This window comes from Phalacrocorax aristotelis, chromosome 8, assembly GCF_949628215.1.
Source record: "Phalacrocorax aristotelis chromosome 8, bGulAri2.1, whole genome shotgun sequence".
NCBI lineage: Eukaryota > Metazoa > Chordata > Aves > Suliformes > Phalacrocoracidae > Phalacrocorax > Phalacrocorax aristotelis.
In genome coordinates this window covers 41,386,657-41,407,141 of record NC_134283.1, presented here as the reverse complement: position 1 = coordinate 41,407,141, position 20,485 = coordinate 41,386,657, and the positions used below count along the sequence as shown (strand labels likewise).

At 46.3% G+C, this 20,485-nt stretch overlaps 1 protein-coding gene across 4 annotated transcripts in view; it reads right to left on the bottom strand.

Annotated features, from left to right (window-relative positions):
• Positions 1-20,485, bottom strand: part of KLHL3 (kelch like family member 3) — a 63,386-nt gene that overhangs the window by 10,672 nt on the left and 32,229 nt on the right. For all 4 annotated transcript variants that reach the window (XM_075102861.1, XM_075102864.1, XM_075102862.1 and 1 more), the window contains 5 exons: positions 12,711-12,873; positions 9,598-9,707; positions 4,588-4,704; positions 3,426-3,575; positions 716-833 (listed from right to left, as the gene is read on the bottom strand). In XM_075102861.1, coding sequence (XP_074958962.1) covers positions 716-833; positions 3,426-3,575; positions 4,588-4,704; positions 9,598-9,707; positions 12,711-12,873 — 658 coding nt within the window. The remainder of the gene's footprint in view (positions 1-715; positions 834-3,425; positions 3,576-4,587; positions 4,705-9,597; positions 9,708-12,710; positions 12,874-20,485) is intronic.

Here is a 20,485-nt window from a genome sequence, read left to right as displayed (position 1 = left end):
GAATGGCTGTTGTGATTCAGCCCCTGTTGGCAACTAAACACCCCGCAGCCACTCATTCCCCCCACCCCTGTGGGATGGGGGAGAGGATCGGAAGAGCAAAAGCAAAAAAACTTGTGGGTTGAGATAAGAACAGTTTAGTAATTAAAATAAAATAATACTGATAATAATTATAATAATAATAACAATAATGCTAATATAATAAAAAGGAAAAGAGGGAACAAATCCAGAAACACAAACGATACAACCACTCACCACCTGCCGACCGACGCTGCCCGTCCCCGAGCCATGATTGCTGCCTCCCTCCCCCTGCCAGCTCCCCCCAGTTAACATACTGGGCATGACGTTACATGATATGGAATATCCCCTTGGCCAGTTTGAATCTGCTCTCTTAGCTGTGCCCCCTCCCCACCCGGCTTCTTGTGCACCCAGCAGCGCGTGGGAGGCTGAAGAGTCTTTGACTAGTGTAAGCACTATCTAGCAACAACTAAAACATCAGTGTGTTATCAACATTGTTTTCATACTAAGTCCAAAGCACAGCACTATGGCAGCTGCAGTGAAGAGAATTGACTCTATCCCATGACAATGGCAAAAAGAAAGAGCTGCTTGAGGCTGGGAGCATAGAGGAATGCTGAAGGGACAACTGAGGACATCCAGCCAGCCCTGAAGAGCTGCACTGAGGGGGAAAAAAGAAGGTTGCAGGAAAAGTTCCCATTACCTGCTCTGCATCTCCTTGAGGGAAGCTCAGCAACCTGATCCCACCGCTCCTCCTCAAAATCATAGCACTCCACACTGCGAATGGCTTTGGGCGCTTGCCCACCTACGACGATCATCACCTGGAGAGGGAAGATGAGAGCTGTAAAACCTGAGACACCAGCCTGGGAAGCTGCTCTCTGCAAAGAAACCATCGGCACAGCCAGGTCAAGAGCAGCTGCCGAAAACATGCTGCAGGCCCACCAAAAGCCTCTGCAGTGGCGGGGAGAAGTGATCGCCAATTTAATGCATGCTAAATATGGCAGCATCATTAACCATTCCTTACTGTTTCCAAGGTGGGCAACCTGCCCAGCTCCCCATGAAACACAAAACCGCTTGGCACCATGGCACATGCAAGACTCACTGCAGAAGTATTTTTAAATGAAGATGACCCCAGTGTAATTTCCAGAGCCAGCCCACTGTTTAGTCATTATCTCCATGGTGGTGCTAAAAATAACCAATGCCACTCAGCAAATAAAACCTGACAGCTGTATTGCCACCTGCGGGGAGGAAAACACTCGGGGAAATCACCAGGACTATTAAGACCCGGGGTGTTGGGCTGCTGAAGGAAGCTTCATTAAAGTTTTTGGCTGCAACTAGTATTGATGCAAATCCAGTAATTAAACCCTAAATTCCTTACAGATAGATCTTTGTGAAGGCGATCAAGGGCAATCTCAGGAGCGCAAGAATCACTCTGCCGGAGCAGGCTAAAGGCCCGTCCAGCCCCAGACTCCGTTCCCAGCAATGGCAAGCAGTGGACACTGGTGGAAAAGCGAGAAGGCCTGGACAGCAGGTGGTGTGATCCTTCCCACATCTGCCCTGTCTGCCACCAGAAGACAAACTCCCCATGGACTCGCTGACTTGCCCAGGGGCAGCGGTCCCAGGAGCCTGCAGCGCAGCGCTCGAGAGCTGCCCATCGCTGCTGACCCCAGCTGGGCACTGCAAACCAACGCATGCACAGGCAGCAGCCAAAACACCTGCACCTACAAACAGCTGGACCTGCGCTTCGTTCTGAACACATTTCCTTCGACCCTCCACAGATGTCAAGAGGGAGGATTCACTCCCCTTATCACAGCAAATCGGCAGGAGCAAACACTACCCAAGACAATCTGATTTTTACAAGGCCAAGGAGCTAGAAGCAAGATAACGCGGCTTCAGTTATAGTCAAAGAATAGATGAAAAACTGGTTTCAGCCTCTGCAAGGGAGCTGTGAGTAGCTGTGAGGATAAGATCGTCACCTGAGGTCACTTGGGTAACGAGCTCAACTCCAATCACAGTTGCTATAAAGGTACAGAGCTAGACAGCAATTTAAAGAATTTGGAGAGTATGAAAATAGTGGACTGTTTGATCTACAAAGATGAGAACGTGACATTAGAAAGCAAACAGTCTAAATTAGTAGCCTGACTGCTAGTTGTGTAACAGTCTTCCATGGAAAGCTGCAGAGCTTCACACGATTACAGAATTAAGAGATTTCACAGCAGATAGTAAGCCCCCGTCAGCGGGACCAACAGACCAGATGAAAGTTTCTCAGTAAAAGGATTGCTGGAAGATCATCACCTCCTCCCCTTTCTTTACAGTTCAAAAGAAAGGAGGAGAGGCCTGCAGAAGATTTGGGTTTGTACTCATAGGTCATGCTACAGAAGACGCTGAGAAACTCTGATCTGGCTGGTTCACTGTTCATTTTATCCTTAACTACTTCACTCCTTCAACAAGGGTCACCTCAGCCCTTCATGATACTCCCAAAGCTATGTTATACCAACTTCATCTCAGCGCCAGCAGGCAGAATGGACAACACACCGACACACTCTGCAGAACCGCAATTTCTCAATGGACAGACCAATATCTAAACATCTGAACAGTGCCTCATAGCACAGATCTCAATACACCATCCCACAAAGCTCCCTATGATTTGTGCTTAGACAAATAATACACCGTGGTTTTGATGTCCTACAATCTCCAGAATGCCTATTAATAACTTCAGCAACAGTCTGTTGAGAGACATCACGCCAAACTGCATTTATCCCTGGGCACAGGGAAAACAGTTTGTTGTCATTTGTTTCCTCACTAATGAAGTGGTGGCCAGAACATCACATTCCTGCAGGATAAATGTGAGTAACAAGGACTATTTATTCAGTAGCTGCTTTGAGTTTATTGAAATTGCTTCAGGCTTCCTGCCCACGGGTCCCGGTGCTGTTGTTTCCTGCTTTCCTGGCTTCTGATTACGGATACAGGAAAAGGAAAGACACCTACTGTGACCCTCCTCAGCAGGGCTCCATGACTGTGCTACAAGTCAGCAGAAACCTCAGCCAACCCTGCGAGCCCTTCAGGCAGCTGCCTGCAGCCGCTGCCGCTCCACGGGTCAGCAATTCTCAAGCCACAGCTCCAGGAGCAATAGCCGTTCACGAAGCCACTTGTGGCTGACAAAACGTTTCAGGAGCAGACCCTTGCCCCTGTGAGCAGAGAGATTGCTTCTCCTAAAGGTTTATCAAAGTTTATCCAACTTAATTACGTATCCTTGGTGGGCATAGGCAATACCAGAAGAGGGAGTAAAACACTTCACAGGACTACCATGGAGTTAGTGAGGAGTAACGTGGCAAGTATAGAAGCTCCTTTCAAAGGGAGAAAATGCCACCAGTAATATGGTGTGAGGTGACAAAGCGACCAACTCGGCTTACCTTTGGCAGGCTAACGGGAGTCCTTGGCTTAGTTCTGGGATTCTTTATCAGTTGCCTTTGATCCAGAGGAAGCAAATGATATTTCATGGCCTCGATAAGGAAGTCTTTACAGGTGTTGTTATTCTTGATTAAAGCTTCTTCTTCAACTGTCTGAGAACGTGCACACATGAAAGATCATTTAGACTGAAGTACTTGGTGGCACAGCTCACAAGCATTGTAGAAAAAACATGAAACTTGGAATTCTCTTCCAAAGTACCAACATAAAAAAAAAATGCGGAAGGCAAACACAGACTTCCAGCTCTTCCCAAAGAAACACATGCAGTAACATCCGAGCTTCTCAGTTTTTTCAAGTATCACTCACAAGTAGCAGTGCTCCCTCTAGTTTACCACCCTCTGCCAGACACTTTATTCAGCAGGGGAGAATTCACCAGGAGTCTGGGTACAAAATAAGTAATTTCTCTTATTTGATCCAGAATTTTTAAGGAGAGGCAGTATCTTTTACTTGATCAGAAGATACAGTTGAAAGAAAAAAAATATGATGGGTTCATCTTATGAATACCAATTTTATTTCAATTCTATTGATTTTTTAGACACGCGATAAAAGCATAGTAGTCAAAGAGCCCATATGCCAAGCCCTTCTTTGGGGATTCTCAGCTCATAATCAAGGCCCAGATCCCAGGAACTAACTCATCAAGAGCAACCTCTAAGCCAAACTAAGTCGGAGAGCCTGCCAGTCACACAGACCCATCTCTACGTGCAGAACACATCTTAAGACAAAATGATCACACATGACGTGTTTTCACCAAGCTGAATTTACCTATACGTAAGGGGAAAAACTGCACAAGCTTGTAACACCACCACCCAGGTATTTTCTGAGTGAAAAATCCCAAGATTTTTCTAAATGCTAACTTCTAAATGCTTCCACCAAGAGGAGCAGGAGCTCTGCTCTCAGCACTGCCTGGCAGAGCACGGGACACATTTACAAGAAGGTTTCAGCACCCACACATTGATTTCAGAGGGCACCCGGTTTTTCCTTTTATTCCTCTGTTCACAGACTCGTAACATGCCAAATTACCCACCTCAGACACAAACGGCCAAGCCACTGATTAAGGAGCTACCAGTAGCTTAAGTGCAAGTATTAATTACTTATTTGCAGACTAACCTGTACGAGATAATCTCTGGGCAAAAGGGGTAGGCGAACATGCTCCATCAGTTTAGCCATGTGCTCTAAGCGAGATTCCTTCTCATAATTTATCCAAGAAATAACCGCTTCGAAGACCTACACAAATAAAGTACAATTAAACCTTAGAGAAGAGAGAACTGACTTGCACAGTCACCTACCCAAAATCAGCAGCACTGTGATTTTACAGTATCCAAGGCAGGAGGTGCAAGATCTTTATCAAAGAGATTAAAAAGTCGTGACTATGCACAGAGCACAGGCACCATGGTAGCGAAGTGGTGAGCTGACCATGCATATTAATAAGCAACTTCACATCTAGATGTGCTGTATCACTCTCAAAGCGAAGCGTGTGTCCAGGACAATCATATACCTCTTGGACTTTAGTACTGGAAGGCAGCCAGGGAACTTAATTATCCTGCTGACATTTGCACTGGACATTATTCATGAAATCAGCCACAACGATTACTCCTGATAACAGAGATCTCCCCTCCTGAAGGGGTCTGGCTATACAGTAAGTCACTATGTTCACCATATTTAACCACTGCACCAGTTCCTTCCCCCCACCCCAAAGCCCAAGTCTTCAGGCAAGTTCACCACACGTGCAGGAAAACCCCTGTCTGCCGCCACGCACGTGTTTCACCATTAAAAATACCCAGACACTTCTGCAGGCGAACAAGGGCACGCTGGACTTCTGGTCTGAACCACAATCTAGTTTTACTCCCAGATCCAACCGGTTCAGATAAGCATCCAGACTTTGACTCCGTGACAAACTGGGCACAAACAACCCCGTGAAGCAGGAGCCACGCAGAGCCCTGCATGATGAACAGATGCGGGCAGAAGCATCCCATGTGGGCTCCTGGCATGAATATGCATGTGCTTATGTAACTGTGAGCTTCACTCCTCCCAGAAGAAAGGCCTAAAAATGTCACCAGGAGTGAGAAAGGCTTCCTGAAACACCCGGCAAGGCAAGGAGAGGGGCCGGTGCAGTTTAGGATGCTGCACAACAGGACCTGGACCCTTGCAGTGGAGTTTCCCGCAGAGTCAGAATTAAATTCTGACCCTTAACTCGCATCTACAGGCAAAATTCCCCACGTGCTCTTGCTACCCGGTTACTCACGGGGGGCTGAGCACAGCCCTCTCCCGTGGACCCCAGCCATCCCATGCTTCCCCCAAAAGGCATCGCTGGCCCTTTGCCCCAGCACACTCGGCACGTGCCCTTGGTTTCAACTTCCCTCCGGGGTCACCAAATGGTCAGGTCAATTGGCACAGATATTTTTTCCAGCTTTCCCCTCCTCCCTTCACTCCCCAAGAAACCTTTTTGTTCAGTCCACGGTCACTAATTTGACAAAATTAACCAGAACTGAGGGCGCCATCTCTCAGTCCCCAATTGCGGCTGGCAAATATATTTGCAGGAGGCACCGGCAGGTGCCCCTCACAAAGGGGAGACAGAGCAGAAAGGGGTTTCCTCTTCTTAGGCTAAACTATTTCCTTAAAAAAATATATATAAAGCAGTGAAGCACCAGCTTCATTTCCTATGCCAACAAATGCTCTTGCTGAACTGTTTGGAATTCAGGACACTGCAATGAGGATTTAAGCAATGCAATGGGGAGTGTAATCAAAGCCCAGTAAAGGCAGAGGAAAATAACTACTGCAGAACCTTTAAGTATTTTAAAATGAAAATAAACAAACAAAACAATTTCACTTTGGCTACAAGGCATTTAAAGAAGAAACTAGGTTGCTGTGAGATTTTTAATTGCAAACGAGCACAGAAGGAGCATAAAGCAAATATTTAGCCAATAAACATGCTTTTCATTAACCTCTTCTGCACAAATGCTGAGCTATGGAGCAGGTCAGCACTGGGACATACCCAGCTACAGACCAAGATGTCAGTGAATAGGGCTTAAAGGAAGGTAAAGCAAGTGTGCACACAGAATAAACTGCTTCCTCGGTGCTGGAGACCGCTCCTGAGTTAGGCATACATCGATGCTACCCTGCTGTGCCTACTCTAAAAATAACATAAATTTTTGAAAAATCAAATTCTAGCACCTTCCATTGGCTGTGATTTCTAATTTTAGGGGGGGCATGGCAGGGCAGATCTTAATCCAAGACAGCAATGCCTCTATTTTAAGGCCACATCAGTTTCCACTACTGCCATGCCCTCCCTCTGCACACCACCACGGCAAACCCTGAGCAGCTGCTGCCACTCCCCCAAGAGGCAGGTTTTTCCAGCCATGCAAGACCCACCGCCACGCCACCGGGGTGCGATGAAATGAAGCAGCTACCTGCACAGCTTTATTTAGAGCAGGGGCACGGGCTGAGTTAGCGGCTGGCACCTGCCTGGCTGTAGGAGCAGTCCTGAGCTTGGGAGAAGCAAATTTCCCACTCTGGGGAGTGGAAGGGTAAAAGCCTAGGATGTTCCCTTTCTGCACACTACCTAAGCCAAGAGCAAGCCCAGATGTCTTCTCAGTCTCTTGAGTCAAAATTCCAATTGTTGGATACTCCTAGGAGTAAGTACCAAACTGTGCATCAGCCTCTCCTGCAGCATGAGACGATGAGTCAATTACTGGACTCTGGGGATTTTACACAATCTAAAAATCCCAACCCTTTTAAAAATTTCTTTTGTCACTGTTCTGAGTTGGCAAGAGCCCTTTCTCGAGGGCTGGAAGCCCCTCCATTTCACACATCATTAGTAGACATGAATAAGCTCCATTTTTTTAACAGTTTTTCCTTGCTGGCACACACTGCCATAATTAAAGAGCCAATTAGGTCAGTACAGAACGCATTGATAAAACTGTCTTCAAAGTGCCCAGCTATAGCAAAAAGAGCTAACAGGGACCAAAATAAACCCTTACCCTAGGCTGAAAGGGCCTGGGCAACTGCAGAGGCTGGCAACAGCAAGGGGGAGAGGGAGAGAAAGGAGGATAATCTTTGAATAACAGGGAAACGTCACCCTTTTACAATTAAAATAGATTTCTGTAATAGCAGACAATTTTTGTAGTCCTGATGGTCTAGGGATATAAGTATGCCAGAAACTGTGGAGATAAAGAATATATTTTATTAGGCCAGTTGGTATTAGTTGGAGGGTGGCAGAGGAAGGGGAGAACACACAAGCTCTTGGGCACACATGCCTTGAAGGACGATCAGGGCAATACTTCCCTCCCTGGCCTTGTTACCTTCTGGCCCTGGCAGGACTCAGCTACAACACTTCTCAGTGACCCAGAGATGGTGACGCTCTGGCTCACAGGCGGCAGTACATGTATAGACACGGCAAGAACAGGAATAAGAAAGCCTCTCGTGAAATCTGGCTGTGACAATTTAGCTCTCAGATGTTGGAAGTATTTGCCTTGTTGCTTAAAAATAGTTATCTATCCATTGCGTGTGCACATGCATACGCAAAGATATATGCATATGTACGTATAGATACACGCACCCATACATATTTGGGTTTTTAATAACATGTATTTCATACCTTTGCAGATAGGAAGAATAAAGGTTGGGAAAAACAGCTTGTCTGTCATGAAGCTAACATAAAACAGCAGCCTGCAAGTCTGTCCTCAATTTTCAGCACTTCTTTGGACTCCAGCACATATTTCATGTTTATATTCCAATCCCATTCCCTGCCTCTCTCCTGTTATTCGTATTTGTTGTTTTGAACGTGGAGCTCCTGCTTCCTTCCACTGTCTTGCATTCTCAACTTTTACAATCACCTAAAGAAATACTGGTTTTGATTGTACAAAGCTCAGATGAGGGAGAGAGTACTTTGATTTCTCTGGGCACAAGGCCAATAAAAGCTTTTTAACAATGCTGCACAGGACTGGAAAAATTGGTTACTAAACTTGCACTTCCCTTTGCAGGCTGCTTGGTTCATGCAAAGCAATTCTGCTGCGAGTAAACGCCATTTGTTTTTTCCCTTTCTGGCCCTGCGTGTGTGGCACCTCACAACACTCCACCGAGACACCCACGCTAGCCCCACACCTGCAAAAACACTCTCCCAAAGCCTCCAAGTTTGCTGGCTCAGGACCTGAATGAAGCGTCACTGCCTTTGCACCTCACGTGGTGCAAGGTTTTCTGGCAAGCTTCACGGTCCACATGGGCCCAAGAACCTGCGTGTCTGCAGCCCCGAGGGGCTGACAGGATGGTGCACACACCTGCACACGCAGCCTGACCAGCTCAGTACAGACCAGCAGCACCAAGCTGCAGCTCCAGGCTCATCCCACCAAAACACAGGCATTCAACAAGGGTCCTGAAGTTACCAGCCACATAATCCTCAGGCTCTCCTGTAGCCTCCCACAGGCATCCATCTCCCCGTAGCAACAATTCAGAGGTGAGCTGAAGGACTCAAGGCACGTACCTTTCCCCAGAAACCTGCTGCAGGTCACACAAGAAGCCCACACTAGGGAAAGGGGCTGGACCTGGTGTTCACCAAGTACTGTAACCACTGGTCCCCTCCTTCCAGGACTGCAGACTACACAAGATGTGCTGAACCTTTCAACCACAAAACAACATCTGCCATTGCCTTTTTTTCCCCCTCTTCCATTAAAAACACCGATGATGCTAGAAAAATGTTTCCTTCCTTCTTTTCAGTTGCAGGCCTCCTTTAGTTGTTCTGTCTGATGCGCAACAGAAGCCATTACTCCCCCCTGACCTAATGAAATTCACCTTTTTTTGAGTTTTCATGCCAGGTAATACGAGCTTTACACCAACAGCAGATGGGAATGTCCTAGTTTTCCAGAGAGGGAAGGTATTCGGCTCTGGCCCCCAGGGCTTTTGGAAGAGATATGGATCTGAGAATCATTACTTCCTACAAAGAACAACCAAGTGAAGGTCATTTTTATGTGTTTTGAGGATTCACAGTATTTTTTATTTTCCTTTCCACATGAGCTCTGTTGGAAAACAGCCCCTAAAGAGCATAACATGAGAACAGTTCCCGATGTAAGATCCAGAAACATTCCAGCATTCTTACATTCACTGTTGCTATACAATTTACTGTACCTTTTCTTCAGAGGAGACTGTGAGCTTGTCACTTGATATTAAACTGCAAACCTGGTCCAGACTAAGGCTAAGAAATTCTTCTCCTAGCATCACCTCAGGAAAGTGCTGCTCTGTTCAACAAATGAAAAGGGGGAACAGAAAATTACAATGAAATCCACGCTTTAGGTCAATGGAAGGACTACAGCATTCAGAGAACTGCTATTATTACAGCTCTGAGCACCGGAGACAAACAATGCACCACAACTGTATGGCGGGACAGAAAAAGAAAATAGTCTCAGAGCAGGTTAAAGAAATCTGATGTTATTTCAAGTAACACAAGCCCCAGGAGACACTTTTAAGTTCCCATTTAGTGTCATTTATAACTTTCTGCAAAGCCACAAAGTACCTTCCAGTGGCAAATATGATCACAAGTGGCAATTCAGAAAAGTGCCAATGCCTTTCTAAACTAGTAAATAACCTGGCCTCCTTGAGATTCAGTTCTTGCCTACTTCAACAAGCTAAACAGATTCAGATCTGCTCAACACCTGGATGAGACACTCCAGCAAGGCTCTCTGGTACTTGTAGGTATTCAAAGGAAAGCCCATCTTTGACATGAATGAGCCGGACAGTCAGTTTGGTGCATACCCTCAGAAGCAAATAGTGAGGGATTCCAGGGCATCCAGCTGAATCTGCATGTGCAAGGGGGCACACAGAGAGGGGCAGGGCGGGGATTCTCATCCCATGCATACAAATGGAAGGAGAGAAGGAAAGCTGATCCCACTTTTAAATTCCTTTCCCCAAATGTATGAATTTAACCTTTCCCCTGCTCCAAACCCTCAGCACACACCCTCCCCAGCAGCCTCGCCTCTTCCCACTTAGTCTGTAATGGTACAATTTTTTTTTCCCTTTTTGCCTGCAAATCCCTCCACGCTCTAACTTTGGGAGCCACTTGAAAAACAAAATACAGCAATTCACATCACTACTTATAATCCCAAACTGGAAGACTTGTGACCAACTGCAATACAGATCCAAAAGGGATCATCAGATCTGTTGAGCTTTACATTTAGCTAAAAGGACACTAGGGAAGAATTACTTTCTAGAAAAGAATTTTTAGGTCAGAACCATCGTTAGCCAGTTGCAGACAATTTGAGTTTTGCAAGCATTTGTTACAAGTCATGCCAATTTTATCTCACCTGCCATTTGCTAAGTCCCACTTATCTTTGACTGAAATAGGGAAACATGAATCTCAGACACTTCATCTGAAGCAGCTTTTTTCAAGCCCTAATCCCTTTAGCTTTTGAGAAGCTCCGACTCATGCATCCAAAGAGCTCCCCCCACAGCAAGATCTGCCTCTAGTTTTCACCTCTGCAAAGCGCTTTGCCTGTCAAAAAGCAGCACCACAGGGATGCAAGCTGGCATAACTTCCAGAGGGGAGCTCCTTGAAGATGGCACCAGAACAACTCATCAATCTAGTGCTGCAGAGGGCACTTGGGCTTCCCCAACCACAGACCCTATTTGGTCTAATGGGGACCAAAAGACCACAGCTAAGCCAAAGGCTCTGACTCAAAATAGCAGTATCTGGATAAAGTTTACTATTCTGTTATGTTGGAAATCATATATAAGATCTAATGAACTCTTCTGGCCTTAAATACTTGAGAAGCAGGAAATGCTCTCCACAAAGTAAAGCTGGATGCACTCTGACTTCTGGACATAATCTCCTGTTCATTCTAGACTGGCATCTGGCAGTAGAAAGACATTTGATCTCTTGTTATTAGTTGGAAGCAAGTAAAAATATTTACTGATTTTAATACTGTAATTATGCCTGCATCAGGAAGGCTCCTCCACCTCCTACAAGTTATCCATTGGCCAGAACTAAGCATTTTTCAAGCAACTGAGCTCATGCACGCATGGACTCTTGAGCTTAGGGACTTCTGTCTTGGTTTAACGCTGTTACATAAACAACACACTGAAAAGAATTTTAATGGCATTTTTATTAATGGAGTTCCATTAACATTACATGGGCTGTTGTACTAACTGGGACTTATGAAGGCCAATAAAACAACAAAGCAGACTTTCTAATTGCCAAACAACCAAATAAATATACAGTGAATGCACTGCTTGTTGGGTTAAAGATTAAACAGGGCCTGGAAGCAAGGATAATGAGATATTACAAGCAAGCCTTTATACAATTAACCATTCCTTCCAGGGTACCTTTTCCTCCAGGGGATAATACAGCCAGAGCAGCTGAAAAGGTTTTACTTTTATTTGCAGGAGAATAGAGGAGGAGTTGGTGGGCATATTTTTATTCCACTGAGCCTACTTATGGTCCAATTAAGGAGAAAACTGTACCAAGGAAAATGTTGCAGGACAGAGCAGGTGCTCTGGGAGACAGCAGGTGTATTTTTCACTATACAAATAGACAGAAAAGTAGAAAAACAAACAGAGTAGAAAAAACTACCAGCTTCTCCCAGGCAGAGGTCAAGGGCAACTCTGCTGTAGGAGACTGGGAAGTGCTGGGGAGGTAAGAGCACAGGGCCCCTTGGAACAGCTTTACACTTACAACATAGAAGAGAAATGCTGAAAGCCATTGCCTGTACCTACTTATCGCAACCAAACACATCCGCTCTCAAGGGAACAAGAGTCTATTCACCCTTGGGTAAGTGGCCATTGCTCCACAGATCAGAGGCTCAAACTGCATGACAATTTTAGCTGAGTGTTCTCAGTCCCACCCACAAGATTTAATTTTGCCCGGTACCATTTATTCCCAGAATGCACAAATCCCCAGCATTGCCTACAGCTGTCACCGGGCAGCGTACATGGGAGGACACCAGCACTGTGCTGTTGAACAGGCAAAGAGCTTACTAGGAACATAATAAGGAACTATTTTGTAGGCTGGGATCCAGAGGGTCAAGGGGTTTTTAACCTCCTTAGGCTTTCTCCTGCGACCAAACCACATTGCACAATTTGCAGCATCACAGCAAGTAACTAGTCTACAACTCAATAAAGTATTCCCTTCCCTGTTCTAATACTGTAGGCATGAAGAGGCCAACCAGAATGTGGTGATCTTACTCAACCTGTGAGTTGCTGTACCTGGAAGCAGGTTTAACTCAAGAAATGGACAACCCTTCCCTCACCTGCGTAGGCATTTGCCTGCTGCAGCAGTTCAGTACACGCGTGCACATCGGCAAAAGCTCGGATTCCAAGGCAGTTCGTGGGATGCAGCTGGGACTGAAGAAAGTCACAGCAGTTTTTCCTAACATCCATCAGTTGCAACAAACTAGCAGCTGGCAACAAAACCTGCAAAAGCAAGAAAGGGGAATTAGAGTTAGCAACAAAGAAAGTTTGATTCATAGCTTGCATAAATTAGATGCAATTCTCCAGATGGGAGAATCCAGGCAGGCACATTCCTGTGGGGTTCAAGAAGGACGGTTAAAAATTTAGCACTACCTGTATGCACAAGATCCCTGCCCGTGCTATAGGAGATGGAAACAGCTATCTTGTGCTGGGCTACGAGCAGAGCTCTTCTTCCCCCAAAAGACCTCAAGGCAGGTAAAGGGAGGACAAAATGCAAGCAACCATGGATGCTCCTCAATTTCTGCCTTTGTTGCAGGTAGGTCCTGCACACAGATTCCTCCCCACCCCGCCCTGAAGAGCTTTATGTTACCTACATGCATTACCATCACATTCAAATCCCACAGCAGCCCAGCACTCCATCATGCTCAAAACTTAACTTTCTTATTTCCATCAAAACCATATTGGCTTGTGAGCAGGGTGTCCAAACCATCATGATTGACAGGGAGTTCTCAGAAGGTCAAGCAGGTTTTGATGATAGTGAAACTCTAGAATAGTTGGCCCCATCTTTCCTGAATCAATAGCCCTCATTTTCACCCATACAAAATGCTGTGGACAGCTGTGGTTCACAACTGCATCTGAAAATGAGGTACTGCTTTGTATCTCAAAAGTACAGAAAACAGAGACAGAACTGGATCAGGAATGGGACATCTGCTGGAAAAACCACCTTTGAGGCCTGTAAGGGGGACAGGAAGTACAAAATAAAGGTCCATCAGGATGTTACAGCCCATGACATCAGCTACTTCCTTTCTTATGTTGTCCAGCAACCACAGACGTGTCTTATCCCAGCTCTTCCATAGCTCTGGCTGCTTCACACATGTCCTTCCAACTGGGCATCTGTGCTTACCATCTGAGCACAGATTTCTGCAAACTATATCTGACTCATAAAAAAGAAGCAGCTGTTAAACCGAACAGGTTAACTGCAATCACCTCCCTGGATCTCAGTGGCAGGGAAGGGGGAAAAAACCGTCCCTTCCCTGTCCCTGCTGGCCTGCCCCCCCAATCCCGTTCCACATCGGGGCAGGACATTCACAACCTGCCCCAAGCCTTTGCTAAGCCACTGATGCATTCCAGCTCCAGCCCAGCTGTAGTGTCTGACTGCTGCCAAGCAGCCATCCCAACAGGCAACTATAAAAAAAAAGAAATCAATTAACCTGGGAGCTCATTTTGGCCCAAGCCTCTTGATGCCAGGGGGAGATTAGTTTGTGGTCTTGATTAAATCAAGATAGCAGTGCTCTCACATTTCTGAAACCTAGCTGCGAACCACTTTGTATCTAGCTGAGCCATCTGCTTATATCAGCAAAAGGGTGAGCAGCTGACTGGCATAAGGGCTGTGGGTAAAGAAGTCAGGCTCTCTGCAAACCATCTCTGGTCACGTACCAGCCACAGATTCCTCCAAGCACCCCCTCATCCCTGCAGCGGACGCGCCTGCAAATCCAGGTGGGCTGCTTACCTGGAGTGTTTTGGGTCTCACTACCATCACTAATACCCACATGCTACAGCTCCCTGGACATCCTAGCACTGCTGTTACAGCCTTGTGCTGGCTTGACAGGACAGTGTAGAAGGAGCCTTACACCACTGCAGTTATTGGGAAAGGAGCATTATCATATAATGCTTGTTAGAAGTAGAATATAAATAGCCTATGAGGACACGAGTGGATTTTCTCCTTCTTATTTCCTAGCTGAACGTCTCACCACTTATCTTGTTTTTACCAGGGAAGGTGAAAAGCAAGCAAAGGATATCCGCTAGCACAAAGTCTGTTTCCTTTAGAAATAACAAAAGGAAATGCCCTGCCTAAACATGCAGCAGGACCAAACCACAACCCATTAATATCCAGGCAAGTTACTCACTTGGGTCTGGATTTGGCTCTTAATATTTGAACTCCAACCACTGTGAACGCTTTACAGAGAGCTGGCTTCTCTACCAGATCAGCATCCATACCAAAATCCAATTGCCTTTTGAAACTATGTCAAAATTATCTGCTATTACTACCGAGACTGACTTCTTTACTAAATAAATTATGTCCAGAACCTCATCTATGGTGCGTATAATATACACACACCTGTAACCATCTAGTTCACTAGCTGTGCTCTCTCGCTCTGCAGACTCTGTACCAGTCTCAGGTATTACAGAACATTGTCTGTGCAATGGAATACTTTCATAAACCTTTGATGTCTCTGAACTAGAAACATCTTTCAGCCAAAAGTGCTCTGTGTTGCTGTAAGGTTCATTCGAGAGGCGGGGCATTAACGCTGGACTTCAGAGACTGGGGTTAGTTCCCTGCTCTGCCACAGCCTTCCAGGTAACCTTGGCCAAGAATTAATCTACACCAGTCCTCCTCTGCAAAACTGGGAGATGAGCATTTCCCTAAGGCAGGGAATATATTAAAGCTTATAAACTGCTTTGCCAATTTAGTCAAATTGGAAGCCAAATAATGGTACTGGCTGTAATCCTCAGCAGCACATCAAGGGCCACAGCTGGGACCGCACATCTGCTCAAACAGGGAGACAGCTCCCAAGCATCTCCCAGGGGAATCCGTGACCAGAGAAACAAGCAGATCTTGCATTTGCAAGGCAGGTTAAATACTTGTATTTAACGGAACAACTCTAAAACTGCACGAGTAACAGAGATAAAACTACAGTAATGTAACGTGGCTTTTCAGTGTTAGAAAGGCAATTAGGTATTAACACTCCCCAGCTGCTACCAGGCAGTGCTGAGGGTGAACAATGGTGCTTCTACTTAAATACTCCACCTGGGATGAAATAGCCAAGGCAGAGGCACATGTAGCAGGATCAGAGAACCACAAAAACTCTCCAGGAGCAGGTGTAACAAGGAGAAGGGACAGAGGTGAGAAGGAAAACGAGAGCAGCTGGCAACTTCCCTCCTGACCTGCCTTGTCCAACTTCACCACACAGAACAGCTGCACCATCCCTTGGTTAAGCAGTGTGATAAAAATGTGGAGGCACATCCATAAGACACAGCACAGTCCCCTGGTGCTACAACCACACGCTTCTCCCCACCTTTCTATTAGGCCAATCCAATCTAAAAGATTTTCTGTAGGGCTAGGAAGGACCCCTGACCCAACTGCTGTAACACCCCAGAGAAGTCAGCCCCACTGTTGACCAGGGCTCTCCAGGAGACTGATGCAAGGCAAGGAGCTGTTGCTCCAGGGTGAAGATAGCCCCAATTTATTGAGTCTCCTAAAGATGAGTTGAAAGCCTCTGTCTTACTCTGGGCTTGCACCCACTATAGTTGCAGCTTTTGGAGTGAAGAGGAGGAAGGGAGACAAACTGACACACTTATCATCCCTTTATCATCAAAACTACATCTGCCACAGATACTCTTTCCTTTGTTGTGAAGTCCTAAGTCCCTAGGGAAAGCTGAGGTGCAGAAGCACACTCCTGAAAAGGAAATGCTACAGCTTCTAGCAAACCTTTTTTTCCTCCTTTCTCAAGCCATTTTTTATTACAATTATTATGCCTGCAAAGCTGACAGCTTCAACATCTGTTTCCTTCAGACAGCTGATTTCCAGACACCTCTCTGCTCTTCTTTCTATAAGAGCCGTATCTCAAACTGTGGTAGCATACAAGGACACACCACACATGGTACACTGCACCTCATTCATAAGAATTTGTGTGAAATCAGGTTAACCAGGACTTTTGGCAGCAAATCAGTACAACCCTAATGGTAATGACTTCCTTAACTGGGAGGGTAATTATCAGGCTGCCTGCGAGTAATTAAGTGCCATCAGTAAGGATGGGTGGGACACACTGAAGTATTCAGTGTCTACAGCCAGAGGTCCAGGTGTCTTCACAGGACCACCTAGGAGACTGAAAAGCCTCCTCCCAAATCTCCTCTTCATTCAGCTTTGCTCAAGGACACCATGTTGAGCCTCTCCTCCATCGCTGGACTTTGCTCCCATCACTCTTCACTGAGCTGGCAGGTCTGATATGAGTGTTGGAAAGCAAGCAGCAATGCAGCCAATTCTGCTGCAAAATCAAGACCTAACCGAAAAATTCAAGGAACTGACACATTAAGACAGCCAGCTATTCCATACAGGTACGGAGCAGCAGGCCCTGTGCCGTTTGACATGTGCATGTGGTTTCCATTGAAGCCACCCAGGGCTGCACGTGAGCATCTGTGAACTCCAAGTCGCTTACTTTAGTTTTTCTCACTTTTACAGAAACTGTACAGCACAACATTCTTCCAAATAAATTTATCAAGCTCCCCCTTCAAAGGAATGACATCTTTTTGTCCTGTGTATGAATCAGATGTCTTTACAACTAACCTTGATGTGGGGTGCAACAGAAGAGGAACAACAGAAGGCCGTGGGGACAGAAATCCCAGGATGGGTTTTCCTGAGACGAGACGACTGCAATGAAGACAGAAATTCTTCCTTGCTCCATGCCTTCCAAACAAGTGGGAGGTTAAATCCCAAATGTACGTTCAGAGACAAAACACTGCTCAGCACAGAAGCCTCTCTATCATCCATCATCCCTGAGCCTTCCTACTACTGCATCTATATTGCCTTGAAGTCTCACTCTAAAAGTGAGGTTCCAACGCATAAAGCAGGACTGCATTTATCAGGGCAATTCTCACCCACGGACTCCCAATGGAGGTAGAAGAGAGCATTTGCTCCCACATAGGCTCAGTGCTCTCCCTCAAGGAAATCCCCTTTGCCCCCCAGTAATTCAGTACATAGACGATGACTGGAACTGCCTGTACAGGCTTGGCCCCTTGTACACACATCCTTCCTTACTTAAAAAAAAAAAAACCCAAAAACAAACAGCACTTTGTGCGATGAAATGACAATCAGCTACAAAAATACGTGCTTAGAAAAACAGAGTCTCACTTCCTGAACACCATGCCAGGCCTATAAAAGCAAAAAAGGCAGGTTTCTATTAGAAAAGAAAAAACAAAAATACTGTAAAAAGGCTTGTTGTTGTGAAGTCCTGAGTACCGCTCAGCATTTAAGTGCACTTGGGAACACTCGTGCCTACACTCTCATGTTACCTTTGCTGCTCATCTTTTTCTCATTTCAATTCTGCTCTCATCTTATTTTACCCACTGACAAGAACTTGCCTTTTCATTTATCCACGTTTTGGTAGCTTGGCTGCATCTGTTTAGTTAATGCTATTTAGCAATCTTTTTTCTTGTAGTCTCTACAATGAAATTACCTGGCACCTATACCCAGAAATGCTTCTTTCAGCTGCTGAGGAATTCTGTGATTCTGTGTGTCAAACTGCACAAATCCCCTTTAAAATCCACCCTCACCCTGCTAGAAAATTAGAGCTCATGACACAGAAATAGCAGACCTCAGGAGACCTCCTGAGGAGTGAGGCCAGCAAATCGAGAGGTTATCCTCCCCCTCTACTCTGCCCTGGTGAGGCCCCATCTGCAGTGCTATGTCCAGTTTTGGGCCCTCCAGTTTAAGAAGGACCGGAAACTGCTCAAGCAAGTCCAGCGCAGAGCTGCCAAGGTGATGAGGGGCTGGAGCATCTCCCTTGTGAGGAAAGGCTGAGAGACCTGGGTCTGTTCAGCCTGGAGAAGAGAAGGCTGAGGGGGGGATCTCATCAATACCTATAAATATCTAAAGGGTGGGTGTCAGGGGGATGGGACTAGGCTCTTTTCAGTGGTGCCCAACGCCAGGCCAAGGGGCACAAGCTGGAACATGGGAAGTTCCACCTGAACATGAGGACAAACCCCTTCCCTGTGCGGGTGCCAGAGCAGGGGCACAGGCTGCCCAGGGAGGCTGTGGGGTCCCTTCCCTGGAGACATTCACCCCCCGCCTGGACGCGGCCCTGTGCCCCTGCTCTGGGGGTGCCTGCTCAAGCAGGGGGTGGGACGGGATGAGCTCCAGAGGCCCCTTCCAACCCCCACCATCCCGTGATTCTGTGAGATGCCTGCAGGGAAAAGAGAGCCTCACTGTGCTCAATCAAGGTGGTGAAGGAACATTGCAGAAACAACGCAGACCGGCACAACAGAGGCACCCTTCCAGCTGGATGGCTGACACAAAGCTGTGCCGCAGGAGGATGTGACAATGCAAGGGACGAAACCTGCTCACTTCTTAAGACTGACATTGCTAATCCAAAACAGAGACTGCAAGGAGCTTAACATTTCGTTGTTCATGTTGTTTGCCTTCACTGATGTGAACCTTTCCAATGAATCACTGAATATTCTTTTCTGTAAACTTTTCTGCCTGTGGCTGCAGGTGAATGTTAACCTATTTAGGGCATTTCTGCTCTGGGGTAACCCACTCAGAGACAGGATGGAAATTTCTCTTTGAATTTTCTATTGGTTTCATCACAAAATAATAAATTCCACAAAGCATTTTCAACATGGATGTTTTTAACACATAATAAAATTTAAACTAGTCAGTTAATCTTGCTTTAGATCAGCTTCATTTCTTAGCTCCCACGAATTAATTTACCTCCAGCCTAAAAAGTTATTAATAGGGTGGTTATTTAAATAAATCATGGAGAAAAGCAACATGCTTTATTAGATCGGGAAAATATTAATGCCCAAACCTTAATACTCATATTTTTTATCCTACTGAGTGGTGGGAGTCAAAATATAGACAGGACTCTAACTTCAACTCTTTGAAACCCCTAGGCCACCAGAAGGCAGGATTTGGTTAGGTTTTACCAAAAAAGATAGCAGTCTCTTTGCTCAGAAGTAGTAACATCTGGACTTTGTCATACACCTTCTGGGCAGGTCTATGCTCCCAGGATTGAGCAGGCTCCCCAGCCTGCTCCACCTCTCGCAGCACTGCTTATACCCAGGTGCAGCTGTACTTGAGCACTGAAATGTTCCCGTGGGAAAACAGCCAGAGCACACGTAGTCACTTCAAGCAAGCTTCATTCAGCGCAGACTGACTGGGGCCAGCACACCAGATGGCATCCCGAGCGCAGCACATCCCACGTGCTGAGTGGGTGCTTCTGGGCCACCTAACAACCAGCAGCATGGAAGGAAAGCATACGTTTGAAAAAGCACATGGATATAGTCTTCACGTTTCCCACAGGAAGAGAAACCAGCTTAGGGCCGTGTAAATGTCATTTTTCCTCTGGCAATGAAAGATCCCAGAGGTCCAAGGAACTCCACCCCAGTTCCCCACTGAAGGGACGTTGTATCTCGGCTCCTTATGACCCTGACTATACACTGCAATTAAGCATGGGCTAGGCAGCAGACAGCTAGCCCAAGTGACCCATGGGTGGGTTTGAGCCTCAGCTCTTTGCTGAAATGACACCTTGAAGGTGTCCTCACTGCTTGTCCTCAGCTTCACCGCAGGGCAACCACAGTCCACACTCCTACCAATGTGACAACTGCCAGGTCAAGAGCACGCTGGAAAGTCAAGTTTGCAAAACTGGAGGGTAGAAGGGGCAAGAAAAGGCACTCTCAGACTTAGGTCATGAAGGATGGCGCAGGGCTTAGACTGCAAAGTGGACATTGCTCAGGGTTTTGTCCAAGTTCCCGCGGGAAGAGCAATATGCTACAGGGCAGGAAGAGCCTTCGCCCTCCCTGAGGGACTAGAGCAGAACAGCATGTCCCATCCACAGCA